We start from the raw sequence: 19608 nt of genomic DNA, 5'->3' as shown, positions 1-19608 counted from the left end.
GCCACTATCTCTGCCTCTCCCTCCTCCGATGGCATCATTATCACGTTTAAGAGCCGCAGCACATTAGTGTTTAATTGCCTGCTCTTTACGAATCCCGTCTGGTCCTCGTGGATCACCCCCGGGACACAGTCCTCGATCCTCGTGGCCAGCACTTTTGCCAACAACATAGCATCCACATTGAGGAGCGAGATCGGCCTGTACGATCCACATTGCAGTGGGCCCTTGTCCCGCTTTAGGATCAAAGAAATTGTCGCTTCCGTCATTGGCGGGGGCAGGGTCCCCTCCTCTCTTGCCTCATTAAAGGTCCTCACTAGTAGCGGGGCCAACAGGTCTACGTACTTCCTGTAGAACTCCACCGGGAACCCGTCCGGTCCCGGGGCCTTTCCCGCCTGCACACTCCCCAAACCCTTGCTCAGCTCCTTCAACCCAATTGGTGCCCCCAAACCAGCCACCTCTTGCTCCTCCACCCTCGGGAATTCCAGTTGGTCTAGGAATCGTCTCATCCCCTCTTCCCCCGCTGGGGGCTGGGATCTGTACAGCTCTTCATAGAAGACCTTGAATACCTTGTTTATTTTCGTCGCACTCCGAACCATGGCTCCCCTTCCATCTTTGACTCCCCCTATTTCCCTCGCTGCCGTCCTCTTACGGAGCTGGTGTGCCAGCATCCGACTAGCCTTTTCCCCATACTCGTAGGTCGCCCTCTGCGCCTTCCTCCACTGTGCCTCCGCCTTCCCTGTGGTCAACAGGTCAAACTCCGTCTGGAGCCATCGTCTTTCCCCAAGTAATCTCTCCTCCGGGGCCTCTGCGTATCTCCTGTCCACCCGCAAGATCTCCCCCACTAACCTCTCCCTTTCCATGCCCTCTGTCTTCTCCCTATGAGCCCTGATGGAGATTAGCTCTCCCCTGATCACCGCCTTCAACGCCTCCCATGCCACCCCCACCCGCACCTCTCCGTTGTCGTTGGCCTCCAAGTACCTTTCGATACACCCCCTCACCCTCCCACACACCACCCATCTGCCAGCAGTCCCACATCCAGCCGCCACAGTGGGCGTTGGTCCCTCTCCTCTCCCAGCTCCAGTTCCACCCAGTGCGGGGCGTGATCCGAAACGGCTATGGCCGAATACTCCGTCCCCTCCACCCTCGGGATGAGCGCCCTGCCCAGAACAAAAAAATCTATCTGGGAGTAGGCTTTGTGCACATGGGAGAAGAAAGAAAATTCCCTGGCCTGCGGCCTTGCAAACCGCCATGGGTCCACTCCCCCCATCTGATCCATAAACCCCCTAAGCACCTTGGCCGCCGCCGGCCTCTTTCCAGTCCTTGATCTGGAGCGGTCCAGTGCTGGGTCCAACACTGCATTGAAGTCCCCTCCCATTATCAGGCCCCCTACCTCCAGGTCCGGAATGTGCCCCAACATGCGCTTCATGAATCCAGCATCATCCCAGTTCGGGGCGTATACATTTACCAACACCACCCACGTCCCTTTCAACCTACCACTCACCATCACATATCTCCCTCCATTATCCGCTACGATAGTCTTGGCTTCAAATGACACACGCTTTCCCACCAATATTGCCAGCCCTCTATTCTTCGCGTCCAGTCCCGAGTGGAATACCTGTCCTACCCATCCCTTTCTTAACCTGATCTGGTCCGCCACCTTCAGGTGTGTCTCTTGGAGCATGACCACATCTGCCTTCAGTCCCTTTAAGTGCGCGAACACTCGAGTCCTCTTCACCGGGTATAGGGTGGGGTTTATTCAGGCCCCTCACGTACGTTATCAGCCGGATTGGAGGGGCTCTCACCCCCCCCCCCCCCCCCCCCCCCCCCCACGTACGTTATCAGCCGGATTGGAGGGACTCTCTCACCACCCCCCCCCTTGCCGACTAGCCATCTCCTTTTCTGGGCCAGTCCCGTGTCCGCGCCTCCCTCACCCTCCAGTCCCCCAGCCGGGGAACACACGTCCCGACCACCTCTTCTGTGTCCCATTCCCTTTCGGCCAGTGCAGCAGCAACCCTTCCCCACCCCCCCCCCCACCCCCACCCCCTCCCCTCCCCCCCGCTAGACCCCTGTCTTGCTTTTTTGCTCCCCCCATATCACTCCCGTAATTCAGCTGACACCTGCTGACCCCGGCTTCCCCCGCCGTCCCTTTGACCTCCCCGTGTGGGAGTCTCCCAATCAATATGCTTTCCTTCGTTCCCCTTCCCGCCTTTCTTCCCGCGCGCGGAAAAACCCCGCGCGTTCCAAAGCCTGCCCCGCCCCCTCTGGCGCAGCTCCTGTCACGGCCTTGTCTCTCTCCCCCAGCCCATGTAACATTTCCTGCGCGTGATTGACCCCTATATACAACAACCATCACACATCAAACCTCAAACATCCCCCCCCCCACCCCCACAAACCCTCAGTTAGAGTCCAACTTTTCGGTTTGTATGAAGGTTCACGCCTCTTCAGGCGTTTCGAAGTAATAGTGTTGGCCCTTGTATGTGACCCACAATCGCGCTGGCTGCAGCATTCCGAATTTCACTCCTTTCCGGTGCAACACCGCTTTGGCCTGGTTGAAACCCGCTCTCCGCTTTGCAACCTCCGTGCTTCAGTCCGTGTATATTCGGATCTCTGCATTGTCCCACTTAGTGCTCCGCTCCTTCTTGGCCCATTTCAGGACCCTCTCTCTGTCTGTGAACCGGTGAAATCTCACCACCATCGCCCTTGGCGGCTCATTTGCCTTGGGCTTCCTCGCCAGCACCCGGTGTGCCCCGTCCAGCTCCAGCGACCTCGAAGGGGCCTCCGCGCCCATCATCGCCCCGATCATCGTGCCCACGTATGCCACGGCATCGGCCCCCTCCACTCCTTCTGGGAGACCCAGGATCCGCAGATTCTTTCTCCTCGACCTGTTCTCCAGGTCTTCGAGTCTTCCCGCCCACCTCTTGTGTAGCGCCTTGTGCTGCTCCACTCTCACCGCCAGGCCCAAGAGCTCGTCCTCATTCTCACTGACTCTTTTCTGCACCTCCTGGATCTTTACCTCGTGGGCCTTCTGGGTCATCCATAGTCCTTCAATTGCCGCCAGCATAGGCGCCAGCATCTCCTTGCGCAGCTCCTCGAAGCAGCGCTTGATGAACTCCTGCAGCTCCGGCCCGCACTCCGCTTTGTCCCCGGCCGCCGCCATTTTGTTTTTTTTCCCTCGCTTCTCCCGCTGCTCCAATGCCGCTTTTTTGGCCGTTGCACTTCTGGTCCGGTCCATAAAAGTTGGAGGGGGACCTCTCTCTTCCCTTCCCCACGGGTTGTCTTTGAAAAAATTCCGTTGGGGCTCCTCCAATGAGTCCGAAAGTCCGTAATAGCGGGAGCTACCGAATCGTGCGGCTTAGCTCCGCATCGCCGCAACCGGAAGTCATCTATTCACATTTTAATGAGAGCTCAGAACCAAGGCTGAGAACCCAGATATTGAGCAGAGCAGAATTACTATTCTGCATTGGAAAGTTAACATTGGAAAGTGTTCAAATGAAGGCTGACATTAACCCAATGTGAAAAAGTGCTGATGTTGTATTTATACTTTGTTCGGTGCTAATCAAACATTCTAAAGGAAAACACAATCTTTTAGTATATTTCTTTAGATGGAAAACACCTGACAATCAAAGATCTAGTTCGGTTGGGAAGAGGACTTTACAAGATCAAGGTGAGCGTGTTTCTAAAGCCTCTCTGAGTGCTGCTTAAAGAGTGTTGGAATTGTATAGAAAGGGATAGCTGAATGACAGTGGTTTACCATTTCCTCCCCCACACGCATGTTACCCCTCCCCCCACATCCCCCTCCAGCTGACTGAAGCGGCAGAGGAGAAGATCATAAAGTCAAGGTTACTTCTGGAAAAGATTGTGAAAGAGCATAAAGGTACGTTGGAAAAGTGAAAGACATGCCAGAGAAACTATGTGAGAACTCGTAAGCCCAACATCAGTTAAATGTGGAAGTTCAAAATGAGTTTCAATTAAATTTCAGTGCCAACAAAACCCAAAGGCCCAAGGCAATGAAGAGAAATTACCTTTATATTTCATTCTTCTTTCAGTTGTTTATGGAATAACCACAGGCTTTGGGAAATTTGCTCGTACTGTTATCCCACACAATAAGCTCAAGTAAGTTGTGTTTTATGATTAGATAGTTAATTTTCGGTCATTCATATAGATCTAGTTCTCTGCGTTTCTTTTCAACATGTGCAGCCTAACTTACCTATCAGCACACACCAGGATGGTCTGCAATACTAGTCATAGAATACAATCATACAATCCCTACAGTACAGAAGGAGGCCATTTGACCCATCGAGTCTGCACCGACGCTCTGAAAGAGCACCCTAACCCCACCCTATTCCTGCAAGCTCGTAACCCCATCTGACCCGCATAACCCTGGACACCAAAGGGCAATTCAGCATGGCCAGTCTACCTAACCTACACATCTTTGGTTTGTGGGAGGAAACCAGAGGAACCGGAGAAAACCCATGCAGACACTGGGAGAAAGTGCAAACTCCACACAGACAGTGACCCAAGGTCGGAATTGAACTCGGGTCCCTGGCGCTGTGAGGCAGCGGTGCTAACCACTGTGCTACTGTGTCACCCCTAATCTTCCTCATTTCTAATGAAGCAGAGTTGGAATATTTTCAAGAACAATTCCAAGAAAAGTTCCCTTCTACAGTATTGTCTTTGTCAATGAAATTTAGAATGTTGATCTGCCCATACCCATTTCCAATAGTGTTGCCTTTCATTGCAGTGTGCTCCATCCTGAACTATCTCCTCCACGCACATGTTCTAACTGGACAATCGGTCTCAGAGGGCCACTCCTCACCCCTCAAGGGGCTGAATGGCCTCTTCCTGTTCTGGGCCTGCCCTCACCCAGCATCCACACGCACAGGAAAGTGATGAAGAGCCAGAATTCTGAGTCATGGTGGTTTTGTATGGCAGTGGCAGCAAACTTGATCTCAGCATGAATCAGGTCCAAATGGCAGGATCAAGCCCTGAGCCTCACCGCATTTTGGGAAAACATTTTGTACAAAAGAACATATGCATTTGGGACAGGAGTAGACCTTTGAGCCTGCTCCACCACCAAAAAGATCATGGCTGATCTGATTATAGCCTCAACACATTCCTACCTACTCCTGATATACTTTCACCCCCTTGTTAATCAAGAATCTATCTAGCTCTGCGATAAAAATATTCAAGAGTCTGCTTCCACTGCCTTTGAGGAAGAGAGTTCCAGAGACTCACAACTCTGAGAGAAAAGTCTCTCCTAAATTCTGCCTAAAATGAGTGAAGCCCTCAGTGAACCATTTATTCTAGATTCTTAGCTCTAGATTCTCCCACAAGAGAAAGCATCCTCTCCACACCCACCCTGTCAATACCCCTCAGGATCTTATATGTTTCAATTAAGTCACCTCTTACTCTTCTAAACTCTAGTGGACGCAAGCCTAGCCTGCCCATCTTTGGACTGTGAGAGGTAACCGGAGCACCCAGAGGAAACCCACACAGACACGGGGAGAAAGTGCAAACACCACACAGCCAGTCATCCAAGGCTGGAATTGAACCCGGGACCCTTGCGTTGTTTTAAGCAGCAGTGCTAACCACTGTGCCACTGTGCTGCCCTTCAACAATATTCCACAAAATATCTTCCACCCCACCCGTGTCGAAATGTGGAAATAATGATCATTTAATAAAAATTATTTCTCCGATGTGTAATACTTTTTCTCCTCTCCATCCAGCGAACTCCAAGAAAACCTTGTCCGTTCCCATTCAGCTGGTATGATCCACTTATCTCAAAGTTGTATCGAGTGTTCAATATTTCCTTTTCCAATCTATTTGCTTCATTGATTTGTTGCTCCCGTCTGTTCTCCAGGTGTGGGTAAACCCTTGTCACCAACGAGGTCCCGTATGCTACTGGCTCTCAGGATCAATGTTCTTGCCAAGGGTTACAGTGGGATCTCCTTAGAGACCCTCAATCAAATGATTCAAGCATTTAATGGTAATGTACAACATTACTCGTTTATATAATCAGAATTAATATGAATTAATTTTTTTACATGTATTAATTAGAAATACTGTACAATTAACTTTCATTAACGTGGATCGAGGTTATAGGCTAGAGTTCTAACTGCTTTTACAGTGGTTGAAGGCAGCAACAACTTGTATTTATTTAGAATGTTTATTGTACTTTATCTTTAAAGTACTGACTATCTCCAACCAGCCCGTGCTTGCAAAACTCAAAACACAAGGCAGAATTTTCCAGACTCCTCCCACCACCAAGTGTTTTCGAACGGGTGAGGCGGCTCACAATTGGCCACCGGTGGGGTCTACCAGTCTCGCCGATGTCTACCGCATTTCACATGGCTTGCCTGCCCCGCCAACAGGGAACCTGCTGCGGGGGAGGGGGGGGGGGTTGCCCTCAGTGGCAAGGTGCAGAAAATCCCATCCATGGTGTCCAGCATTAGAAGGGATTCACGGTTGGACTGCACTTGCTAAATAATCCTGATTGTGCTAAGAATTACACTGAAAATCAATTTAAGATTATCAATGGGGCTCACTTACGCATGCTAGAAGTTACAAATATACACACACACAGACAGAGGAACATGGCCAAGATTTGTTTGCTCACACCTTGTGAAGCATCTTGGAATATTTTGAAATAACAAAGACATGAGCATTGTTGAAAAGCTTTTTTTTGCACTGTGTATTTTTCAACTAAACAAAACATTGGGGGACAGCCATTCCCTGGCTCATTCCCCATGACAATGCCTTGTCCAATCAGAGTCAACCTGCCTGGTTGAATCTGAACAAAAGCTTGGCAGTGTCCCCTGTGCAGTCTCCATAGCAACACCTCTACCAATCACAGCCCACCTGCCAACCAATCAGCTCTCTCTTCTCATGCAGCATAAATTGTTGTTCCCTTTATTATTGGCATTCTTACAAATTGCCCAGATGAGTGCAAAAGAAAAAGCTTCAACTGTATGTCTCTTTTTTTTCAGCAATGCTCAAATCTTTGTTGTTTTAAAATATCCCAAAATACATCACAGGCTGTGAGCAAACAACCCTTGACATGGAGTCATACAAGGAGATAAAATATATCAGGGAGAGTTGTAGGGCTGTTTGAGCTGACAGAGGTCGGGAGGATTGATGTGAAAACAAGATTGAGAATTTTAACATTGAAGCTTTAACCTGGTAGGTCAGTGGGCACAGGAGTGTTGGCTGAGTGTGAGTTAGGACACAGGCAGCAGAACTTGGGATGAGCTCAAGCTCACAGAGGATGGCAAGGCAAGTCAGGGGTGCCTTAGAATTGTCAAGTCCAGAGGTAACAAAGATAAGGTTGAGGGTTTCAGCAGCAGAACAGCTGAGAGTAGGCAGAGTGGGGGATGATACTGAGTGGAAACAGACAGTCCCACTGATGGTGCAGATGTGTCTTTGCAAACTCATCTCGAGGTCAAATTAGTCAAGACTATTACCAGTTGGAGGCTGTTGTTTAGTTTCTCCTTCAGTACTGGATGCTGGCAAGTAGGGTGATAATTTAGAGTCAATGAAGGCGTCAAAAGAGGTGACGATGATCAGTCCTCCACCCACCAATTTCAACATTCATTCCCTTCACCAGCAATGCAAAGTGGCAGCCGTGTGTACCGTCTACAAAATGCACTGCAGCAACTCACCAAGGTTCCTTCAACAGCGCCTTCCAAACCCACAACCTCGACCACCTTGAAGGACGAGAGCAGCAGATGCATGCGAACATCACCACCTGCAAGTTCCCCTCCAAGTCAAAATCCACTTTGACTTCATAGAATCATAGAATTCCAGAATAGTTACAGCATAGGAGGAGGTCATTTGGCCCATCCTGCTCCTGTTGGCTCAATGAAAGAGCAACTCAGCAAGTCCCACTCCTCTGTCTTTGTCCTGGAACTCTGCAATTTCGTTTTTCCCGGTATTTATCCAGTCTCTTTTTGAAAGAGGCAATTGAATCTGTCTCCACCACACTCTCAGGAAATACATTCCAGATCTTTAACCACTCTCTATGTGAATCTGTCTCCACCACACTCTCAGACAGTACATTCCAGATCCTAACCACTCTCTATGTGAATCTGTCTCCACCACACTCTCAGACAGTACATTCCAGATCCTAACCACTCTCTATGTGATGGGTGAGTAAATTTGCAGATGACACTAAAGTCGGTGGAGTTGTGGACAGTGCGGAAGGATGTTGCAGGTTACAGAGGGACATAGATAAGCTGCAGAGCTGGACTGAGAGGTGGCAAATGGAGTTTAATGCAGAAAAGTGTGAGGTGATTCACTTTGGAAGGAGTAACAGGAATACAGAGTACTGGGTTATTGTTAAGATTCTTGGTAATGTGGATGAGCAGAGAGATCTCGGTGTCCATGTACATTTATCCCTGAAAGTTGCCACCCAGGTTGAGAGGGTTGTTAAGAAGGTGTACGGTGTGTTAGCTTTTATTGGTAGAGGGACTCAGTTTTGGAGCCATGTGGTCAAGTTGCAACTGTACAAAACTCTGGTGCGGCCGTATTTGGAGTATTGCGTGCAATTCTGGTCGCCGCATTATAGGAAGGATGTGGAAGCATTGGAAAGGGTGTAGAGGAGATTTACCAGAGTGTTGCCTGGTATAGAGGGAAGATCTTATGAGGAACGGCTGAGGGACTTAAGGCTGTTTTCGTTAGAGAGAAGAAGGTTAAGAGGTGACTTAATTGAGGCATACAAGATGATCAAAGGATTAGATAGGTTGGACAGTGAGAGCCTTTTTCCTCGGATGGTGATGGCTAGCACGAGGGGACATAGCTTTAAATTGAGGGGAGATAGATATAGGACAGTTGTCCTATAGGGGGCGAAATTCTCCCCCAACGGCGCGATGTCCACCGACTGGCGCCAAACACGGCGTCAATCAGACGGGCATCGCGCCGGCCCAAAGGTGCGGACGCCGGAGGGATTTCCGCCCCGCCAGCTGGCGGAAATGGCGTTTGTTGCCCCGCCAGCTGGCGCGGAAATGCGGCGCATGCGCGGAAGCGTCAGCGGCCGCTGACAGTTTCCCGGTGCATGCGCAGGAGCGTCAGCGGCCGCTGTCAGTTTCCCGCGCATGCGCAGTGGGGAGAGTCCCTTCCGCCTCCGCCATGGTGGAGGCCGTAGCGGAGGCGGAAGGGAAAGAGTGCCCCCATGGCACAGGCCCGCCCGCGGATCGGTGGGTCCCGATCGCGGGCCAGGCCACCGTGGGGGCACCCCCCGGGGTCAGATCGCCCCGCGCCCCCCACCAGGACCCCGGAGCCCGCCCACGCCGCCTGGTCCCGCCGGTAAATACCAGGTTTGATTTACGCCGGCGGGACAGGCAATTTCTGGGCGGGACTTCGGCCCATCCGGGCCGGAGAATCCAGTGGGGGGTCCCGCCAACCGGCGCGGCCCGATTCCCACCCCCGCCCAATCTCCGGTACCGGAGACTTCGGCGGGGGCGGGGGCGGGATTCACGGCGGCCTACGGCCATTCTCCGACCCGGCGGGGGGTCAGAGAATGACGCCCCGGTTCTTTACTCAGAGAGTAGTAAGGGCGTGGAGTGCCCTGCCTGCAACAGTAGTGGACTCACCAACATTAAAGGCATTTAAATGGTCATTGGATAGACACATGCATGATAAGGGAATAGTGTAGATGGGCTTTAGATTGGTTTCACAGGTCGGCGCAACATCGAGGACCGAAGGGCCTGTACTGCGCTGTAATGTTTAATGTTCTATGTTCTAACTACTCGCTGTATGAATCTGTCTCCACCACACTCTCAGACAGTACATTCCAGATCCTAACCACTCACTGTATGAATCTGTCTCCACCACACTCTCAGACAGTACATTCCAGATCCTAACCACTCGCTGTATGAATCTGTCTCCACCACACTCTCAGACAGTACATTCCAGATCCTAACCACTCACTGAGTGAATCTGCCTCCACCACACTCTCGGACAGTACATTCCAGATCTTAACCACTCTCTGTGTGAATCCGTCTCCACCACACTTACAGATCATACATTCCAGATCCTAACCACTCGCTGTGTGAATCTGTCTCCACCACACTTGTAGACAGTGCATTCCAGATCCTAACCACTCGCTGAGTGAATCTGTCTTCACCACACTTACAGACCGTACATTCCCGATCCTAACCACTTGCTGAGTGAATCTGCCTCCACCACACTCTCAGACAGTACATTCCAGATCCTAACCATCCACTGTGTGAATCTGTCTCCACCACACTCACAGATAGTACATTACAAATCCTAACCACTCGCTGTGTAAAAAAGGATTTCACCATGTATATACTGGTTCTTTAGCCAATCACCTTAAACCTCTGGTTGTTGATCCTTGCACCAATGGGAGTAGTTTTTCTCTGCTTAGACCCCTCAAGATTTTGAACATCTCCATCAAATTTACTCTCAACCTTCTCTTTTCTAAGTCTCAGTTTCTCCAAACTATCCACAGAACAGATGTCCCTTATGCCTGCAACCATTCTCGTGAATCTTTCTGCATCCTCTCAAAGCTCATACTTCCTGAAGTGTGGTGCCCAGAACCACACACTATACTCCAATTGAGGCTGAATGAATGTCTTATAAAGATTTAACTAACTTCCTTACTTTTGTACTCTATGTCCTTGTTTATAAAGCTTAGGATCCCATGTGCATTTTATTTATTTATTAAAGACTTTAGAATTCCCTTTTATGTTAGCTGCCAGTCTCTTCTCATACCTTCCCTTTGCCTCATATTTGTTTTTCCGTTTGCCCTCTGAACTTTCTATATTCAGCGTTGTGTGGATAGGGTGGAGGTGTTGACCTTGGGTAGGGTGCTCTTTCCAAGAGCCGGTGCAGACTCGATGGACCGAATGGCCTCCTTCTGCACTGTAAATTCTATGAATTCTCATTTGTATTGTCGACCTGGTAGCCATCATAAGCTCCGTTTTTCTGATTCCTCTCACTTGCTAATCCTTTCATTATCCAGGGAGCTCCAGCTTTGTCCCTCTTAGGAATGCATGCTGCCTGTACCCAAACCATCTCCTCGTTAAAGGCAGCCCATTGTTCCATTACTATTCTACCTGCCAATCTTTGATTGCAATTCGCCTGGGAAAGATCCATTCTCATCCCAGTGAAATCGGTCCTCCTTCAATTATCTTTTTCTCCCAGATTTCTCTGTGTCCTTTTCAATAATTAACATAAACCTATGCAATGATCACTGTCTCCTAAATCTTCCCCTACTGACACTTGATCCACTTGACCCACCTCATTCCCTGGAACTAGATCCAGCAATGCCTCCTTCTTTGATAAACCAGACATATGTTGGTCCAGAAAATTCTTCTGAACACATTTCAGAAATGTTTCCGTCTCGATACCCAGTACTATCCCAGTCTATATTAAGATAATTGAAGATCCCACTTGGAACAATGTCACTGTTTCGGCATTTTCACTGGGTCAAAATCCTGGAACTCCCTGCCTAATGGCACAATGGGTGTAGTCAGACCAAATAGACTGCAGCGCTTCAAGAAGGCAGCTCATCATCAGCTCCCCGAGGGCAGTTAGGGATGGGTAACAAATGTTGTCCTAGCCAGAGACGCCCACATCCCATGAAAGAATAACATGTCATTACTATGGGTTTCTGGCTGAACGTTTAGATGAACATCCGTCAGTTCTATACTATGTGTTTATGTTTGGTTTTGATACATCATCCCCCATTACTTTTGGTTCAGGCACATTCGGCAAACACATACTTCCATTGCCGTTGGTTAACATTGTGTGCTGTAGCACTAACTGATAATACTTTGGATAATTCCTGAGTGTTGGAAAACTATCCCATGTTACTGTAGGTTACTGCTAGAAACATGGTAGGCTGCTCTGGAAGGTTAGATTACATGGAATCCAGGGATAGCTGGCAAATTGGATATACAGTTGGCTTGATGGTAGGAAGTAGAGGATAATGGTTTGTCGGACTGGAGGCCTGTGACTAGTGGTGCGTCTCAGGGTTCAGTGCTGGGCCCATTGCTGTTTATTATCTATATCAACGATTTGGATGAGAATGTACAGGCATGATCAGTAAGTTTGCAGATGACACTAAAATAGGTGGTATTGTAGAAAGTGAGGAATGCGATAAAAATTTCAGCAGGGTCTTGGATCAGCTAGGGAAGTGGGCCGATAAATGCAAATGGAGTTCAATACAGATAAGTGTGAGGTGTTGCATTTTGAAAAGTCAAATCAAGGTAGGACTTTCACGGTGAATGGTAGGACCTTAAGGAGTATCTTTGGACAGAGGTACTTTGGAGCTCAGGTACACAGTTCTCTAAAGGTGGAGTCACAGGCAGATAGGGAAATGAAGAAGGCTTTTGGCATGCTGGCCTTCATCAGTCAAGGCATTGAGTATAGAAGTTGGGATGTTATGTTGCAATTGTGCATGGTATTGGTGAGGGCGCACCTGGAGTATTGCGTTCAGTTTTGATCTCCTTGCTATGGGAAAGATGTTATTAAATTGGAGAGAGTGCAGAAGAGGATGTTGCCGGGACTCAAGGGACTGAGTTATAGAGAGAGATTGAACAGGCTAGGACTTTTTTCTTTGGAGCGTCGGAGACTGAAGAAACTGAGGGGTGATCTTATAGAGATCGATAAGATCATGAGAGGCATGGATAGGGTGAATGCACTCAGTCTTTTTCCCAGGGTTGGGGAATCGAGAACCAAAGGACAGAGGGCGCGATTCTCCGATATTGAGGCCAAGTGTTCGCGCCGTCGTGAATGCCGTCGTGTTTCACGACGGCGCAAACAGGGCCCGGACGAGACCTATTCTGGCCACCACAGGGGGGCCAGCACGGCGCTGGAGCGGTTCACGCCGCTCCAGCGTCCTTACGCGGCGCCAAATGGCTGCCGTGCCAACCCGCGCATGCGCAGTTGGGGCAGCCCAATCCTGCGCATGCGCGGGGAACGTCTTAGGCACGCCGGCCCCTCACCAACACGGAGCCGGTGTTCTGGGGCCGCGCGGAAGGAGGTAGGCCCGGGGGGGGGGGAGAGGCTGGCCTGCCAATCGGTTGGCCCCGATCGCGGGCCAGACCCCATCGGAGGCCACCCCGGTGAAGGAGCCCCCCCCCCCCCACAAGCCGCACCCCCCCCCCCCCCCCCCCCCCCCCCCAGCGTTCCCGCAGAGTTCCCACCGGCAGCGACCAGGGCTGGACGCGCCGGCGGGAACCTTTCGTGTCGTAGCGGCTGCTCGGCCCATCCGGCCGGAGGATCGCCGCTCACCGGTTCTCCGAGCGGCCCGGTGCGAATCGCGCGCCGCTGGTTTCCGGGGGGTGGGAGAATCGCTTGCGGGGGTCGGGGTGGCGTGGCGCGATTCGCGCGGCGTCCCGGCGATTCTCCCACCTGGCGTGGGAGGGGGGAGAATAGCGCCCATTGTTTAAGTTAAGAGGGGAAAGAATTAATGGGAACCTGAGAAGCTACTTTTTTTAAACAGCGGGTGGTACGTATGTGATGTGAGATGCCGGAGGAAGTGTTGAGGCAGGGACATCAACAACATTTAAAAGGCATTTGGACAGATATAGGATAGGAAAGGTTTAGAGGGATATGGCCAAATGCAGGCAAATGGGGTTAGCTTAGGTGAGCTTTTTGGTTGGCATGGACCAGTTTGGGCTGAAGGCCGGTCTCCGTGCCGTAGATTCTATGACTCTATGTTGGATTAGTGTGGGTTATAGCAGTGCTTGGAACTCTTAACTCCGAATACCATGGTTAAAGCTGAAGTGCACATTGTGGGTTTTTGGTGATTGTGGGTTATTGATCATTGTTGGAGTATTAACTGCTCACGCTGTGGGTTATTGATCATTGTTGGGGCATTAACTGCTCACACCATGAACTTTGATCAGTGTTGGGCGTTAACTGCCCACACTGTGAGTAATTAATCAGTGTTGGGGTATTAACTGCCCACACTGTGAGTAATTAATCAATGTTGGGGTATTAACTGCTCACACTGTGAGTAATTGATCAGTGTTGGGGTATTAACTGCTCACACTGTGAGTAATTGATCAGTGTTGGGGTATTAACTGCTCACTCTGTGAGTAATTGATCAGTGTTGGGGTATTAACTGCTCAGTCTGTGAGTAATTGATCAGTGTTGGGGTATTAACTGCTCACACTGTGAGTAATTGATCAGTGTTGGGGGATGAACTGCTCACATTGCGGGTTATTCATCATTGTTGGGGTATTAACTGCTCACTCTGTGAGTAATTGATCAGTGTTGGGGTATTAACTGCTCACTCTGTGAGTAATTGATCAGTATTGTGGTATTAACAGCTCACTCTGTGAGTAATTGATCAGTGTTGGGGTATTAGCTCACTCTGTGAGTAATTGATCAGTGTTGGGCGTTAACTGCTCACATCGCGGGTTATTGATAATTGTTGGGGTATTAACTGCTCACACTGTGAGTAATTGATCAGTGTTGGGGTATTAACTGCTCACTCTGTGAGTAATTGATCAATGTTGGGGTATTAACTGCTCACTCTGTGAGTAATTGATCAATGTTGGGGTATTAACTGCTCAGTCTGTGAGTAATTGATCAATGTTGGGGTATTAACTGCTCACACTGTGAGTAATTGATCAATGTTGGGGTATTAACTGCTCACTCTGTGAGTAATTGATCAGTGTTGGGGTATTAACTGCTCACTCTGTGAGTAATTGATCAGCGTTGGGGTATTAACTGCTCACTCTGTGAGTAATTGATCAGTATTGGGGTATTAACTGCTCACTCTGTGAGTAATTGATCAGCGTTGGGGTATTAACTGCTCACACTGTGAGTAATTGATCAGTGTTGGGGTATTAACTGCTCACTCTGTGAGTAATTGATCAGTGTTGTGGTATTAACTGCTCACTCTGTGAGTAATTGATCATTGTTGGGGTATTAACTGCTCACACTGTGAGTAATTGATCAATGCTGGGGTATTAACTGCTCACTCTGTGAGTAATTGATCAGCGTTGGGGTATTAACTGCTCACTCTGTGAGTAATTGATCAGTGTTGGGGTATTAACTGCTCACTCTGTGAGTAATTGATCATTGTTGGGGTATTAACTGCTCACTCTGTGAGTAATTGATCAATGTAGGGGTATTAACTGCTCACACTGTGAGTAATTGATCAGTGTTGGGGTATTAACTGCTCACTCTGTAAGTAATTAATCAATGTTTGGGTATTAACTGCTCACTTTGTGAGTAATTGATCAATTTGGGGTATTAACTGCTCACTCTGTGAGTAATTGATCAGTGTTGGGGTATTAACTGCTCAGTCTGTGAGTAATTGATCAATGTTGGTGTATTAACTGCTCACTCTGAGTAATTGATCAGTGTTGGGGTATTAACTGCTCACTCTGTGAGTAATTGATCAGTGTTGGGGTATTAACTGCTCACTCTGTGAGTAATTAATCAATGCTGGGGTATTAACTGCTCAGTCTGTGAGTAATTGATCAGTGTTGGGGTATTAACTGCTCACTCTGTGAGTAATTGATCAGTGTTGGGGTATTAACTGCTCACTCTGTGAGTAATTGAGCAGTGTTGGGGTATTAACTGCTCACTCTGTGAGTAATTGATCAGTGTTGGGGTATTAACTGCTCACTCTGTGAGTAATTGATCAGTGTTGGGGTATTAACTGCTCACTCTGTGAGTAATTGATCAGTGTTGGTGTATTAACTGCTCACTCTGTGAGTAATTGATCAGTGTTGGGGTATTAACTGCTCACACTGTGAGTAATTGATCAATGTTGGTGTATTAACTGCTCACTCTGTGAGTAATTGATCAGTGTTGGGGTATTAACTGCTCACACTGTGAGTAATTGATCAGCGTTGGGGTATTAACTGCCCACACTGTGAGTAATTGATCATTGTTGGGGTATTAACTGCTCACTCTGTGAGTAATTGATCAGTGTTGGGGTATTAACTGCTCAGTCTGTGAGTAATTGATCAATGTTGGGGTATTAACTGCTCACACTGTGAGTAATTGATCAGTGTTGGGGTATTAACTGCTCACATTGTGAGTAATTGATCAGTGTTGGGGTATTAACTGCTCACTCTGTGAGTAATTGATCAATGTTGGGGTATTAACTGCTCACTCTGTGAGTAATTGATCAGTGTTGGGGTATTAACTGCTCACTCTGTGAGTAATTGATCAATGTTGGGGTATTAACTGCTCACTCTGTGAGTAATTGATCAATGTTGGGGTATTAACTGCTCACTCTGTGAGTAATTGATCAGTGTTGGGGTATTAACTGCTCACTCTGTGAGTAATTGATCAGTGTTGGGGTATTAACTGCTCACACTGTGAGTAATTGATCAGTGTTGGGGTATTAACTGCTCACTCTGTAATTAATTGATCAGTGTTGGGGTATTAACTGCTCACACTGTTAGTAATTGATCAGTGTTGGGGTATTAACTGCTCACTCTGTGAGTAATTGATCAGTGTTGGGGTATTAACTGCTCACACTGTGAGTAATTGATCAGTGTTGGGGTATTAACTGCTCACTCTGTGAGTAATTGATCAGTGTTGGGGTATTAACTGCTCACTCTGTGAGTAATTGATCAGTGTTGGGGTATTAACTGCTCACACTGTGAGTAATTGATCATTGTTGGGGTATTAACTGCTGACACTGTGAGTAATTGATCAGTGTTGGGGTATTAACTGCTGACACTGTGAGTAATTGATCAGTGTTGGGGTATTAACTGCTCACTCTGTGAGTAATTGATCAGTGTTGGGGTATTTACTGCTCACTCTGTGAGTAATTGATCAGTGTTGGGGTATTAACTGCTCACACTGTGAGTAATTGATCAGTGTTGGGGTATTAACTGCTCACTCTGTGAGTAATTGATCAGTGTTGGGGTATTAACTGCTCACTCTGTGAGTAATTGATCAGTGTTGAGGTATAACTGCTCACACTGTGAGTAATTGATCAGTGTTGGGGTATTAACTGCTCACTCTGTGAGTAATTGATCAGTGTTGGGGTATTAACTGCTCACTCTGTGAGTAATTGATCAGTGTTGGGGTATTAACTGCTCAGTCTGTGAGTAATTGATCAGCGTTGGGGTATTAACTGCTCACACTGTGAGTAATTGATCAGTGTTGGGGTATTAACTGCTCAGTCTGTGAGTAATTGATCAGCGTTGGGGTATTAACTGCTCACTCTGTGAGTAAGTGATCAGTGTTGGGGTATTAACTGCTCACACTGTTAGTAATTGATCAGTGTTGGGGTATTAACTGCTCAGTCTGTGAGTAATTGATCAGTGTTGGGGTATTAACTGCTCACACTGTGAGTAATTGATCAGTGTTGGGGTATTAACTGCTCACACTGTTAGTAATTGATCAGTGTTGGGGTATTAAGTGCTCAGTCTGTGAGTAATTGATCAGCGTTGGGGTATTAACTGCTCACACTGTGAGTAATTGATCAGTGTTGGGGTATTAACTGCTCACTCTGTGAGTAAGTGATCAGTGTTGGGGTATTAACTGCTCACACTGTGAGTAATTGATCAGTGTTGGGGTATTAACTGCTCACACTGTGAGTAATTGATCAGTGTTGGGGTATTAACTGCTCACACTGTTAGTAATTGATCAGTGTTGGGGTATTAAGTGCTCAGTCTGTGAGTAATTGATCAGCGTTGGGGTATTAACTGCTCACACTGTGAGTAATTGATCAGTGTTGGGGTATTAACTGCTCACTCTGTGAGTAATTGATCAGTGTTGGGGTATTAACTGCTCAGTCTGTGAGTAATTGATCAGTGTTGGGGTATTAACTGCTCACACTGTGAGTAATTGATCAGTGTTGGGGTATTAACTGCTCACTCTGTGAGTAATTGATCAGTGTTGGGGTATTTACTGGTCACTCTGTGAGTAATTGATCAGTGTTGGGGTATTAACTGCTCACTCTGTGAGTAATTGATCAGTGTTGGGGTATTAACTGCTCACTCTGTGAGTAATTGATCAGTGTTGGGGTATTAACTGCTCAGACTGTGAGTAATTGATCAGTGTTGGGGTATTAACTGCTCACACTGTGAGTAATTGATCAGTGTTGGGGTATTAACTGCTCACTCTGTGAGTAATTGATCAGTGTTGGGGTATTAACTGCTCACTCTGTGAGTAATTGATCAGTGTTGGGGTATTAACTGCTCACTCTGTGAGTAATTGATCAGCGTTGGGGTATTAACTGCTCACACTGTGAGTAATTGATCAGTGTTGGGGTATTAACTGCTCAGTCTGTGAGTAATTGATCAGTGTTGGGGTATTAACTGCTCACACTGTGAGTAATTGATCATTGTTGGGGTATTAACTGCTCACTCTGTGAGTAATTGATCAGTGTTGGGGTATTAACTGCTCACTCTGTGAGTAATTGATCAGCGTTGGGGTATTAACTGCTCACACTGTGAGTAATTGATCAGTGTTGGGGTATTAACTGCTCACTCTGTGAGTAATTGATCAGTGTTGGGGTATTAACTGCTCACACTGTGAGTAATTGATCAATGTTGGGGTATTAACTGCTCACTCTGTGAGTAATTGATCAGTGTTGGGGTATTAACTGCTCACTCTGTGAGTAATTGATCAGTGTTGGGGTATTAACTGCTCACACTGTGAGTAATTGATCAATGTTGGGGTATTAACTGCTCACTCTGTGAGTAATTGATCAGTGTTGGGGTATTAACTGCTCACTCTGTGAGTAATTGATCAGTGTTGGGGTATTAACTGCTCACACTGTGAGTAATTGATCAGCGTTGGGGTATTAACTGCTCACTCTGTGAGTAATTGATCAGTGTTGGGGTATTAACTGCTCACACTGTGAGTAATTGATCAATGTTGGGGTATTAACTGCTCACACTGTGAGTAATTGATCAGTGTTGGGGTATTAACTGTCCACACTGTGAGTAATTGATCAGTGTTGGGGTATTAACTGCTCACACTGTGAGTAATTGATCAATGTTGGGGTATTAACTGCTCACTCTGTGAGTAATTGATCAATGCTGGGGTATTAACTGCTCACTCTGTGAGTAATTGATCAGTGTTGGGGTATTAACTGCTCACACTGTGAGTAATTGATCAGTGTTGGGGTATTAACTGCTCACTCTGTGAGTAATTGATCAGTGTTGGGGTATTAACTGCTCACACTGTGAGTAATTGATCAGTGTTGGGGTATTAACTGCTCACTCTGTGAGTAATTGATCAGTGTTGGGGTATTAACTGCTCACACTGTGAGTAATTGATCAGTGTTGGGGTATTAACTGCTCAGTCTGTGAGTAATTGATCAGTGTTGGGGTATTAACTGCTCACTCTGTGAGTAATTGATCAGTGTTGGGGTATTAACTGCTCACACTGTGAGTAATTGATCAGTGTTGGGGTATTAACTGCTCACTCTGTGAGTAATTGATCAGTGTTGGGGTATTAACTGCTCACACTGTGAGTAATTGATCAGTGTTGGGGTATTAACTGCTCACTCTGTGAGTAATTGATCAGTGTTGGGGTATTAACTGCTCACACTGTGAGTAATTGATCAGTGTTGGGGTATTAACTGCTCACTCTGTGAGTAATTGATCAGTGTTGGGGTATTAACTGCTCACTCTGTGAGTAATTGATCAATGTTGG

General features: G+C 47.6%; 1 protein-coding gene across 2 annotated transcripts in view; it reads left to right on the top strand.

The window, feature by feature from the left end:
* Positions 1–19608, top strand: part of hal (histidine ammonia-lyase) — a 118844-nt gene that overhangs the window by 10944 nt on the left and 88292 nt on the right. For both annotated transcript variants that reach the window (XM_072471929.1, XM_072471928.1), the window contains exons 4-8: positions 3587–3661; positions 3799–3871; positions 4044–4110; positions 5724–5761; positions 5858–5983. In XM_072471929.1, the coding sequence (XP_072328030.1) occupies positions 3587–3661; positions 3799–3871; positions 4044–4110; positions 5724–5761; positions 5858–5983 (379 nt within the window). The remainder of the gene's footprint in view (positions 1–3586; positions 3662–3798; positions 3872–4043; positions 4111–5723; positions 5762–5857; positions 5984–19608) is intronic.

The sequence above is a fragment of the Scyliorhinus torazame genome, chromosome 13 (genome assembly GCF_047496885.1).
Source record: "Scyliorhinus torazame isolate Kashiwa2021f chromosome 13, sScyTor2.1, whole genome shotgun sequence".
Taxonomy (NCBI): Eukaryota; Metazoa; Chordata; class Chondrichthyes; order Carcharhiniformes; family Scyliorhinidae; genus Scyliorhinus; species Scyliorhinus torazame.
The sequence above is the reverse complement of the archived record's forward strand: the minus strand, read 5'-3'. Positions and strand labels throughout refer to the sequence as shown.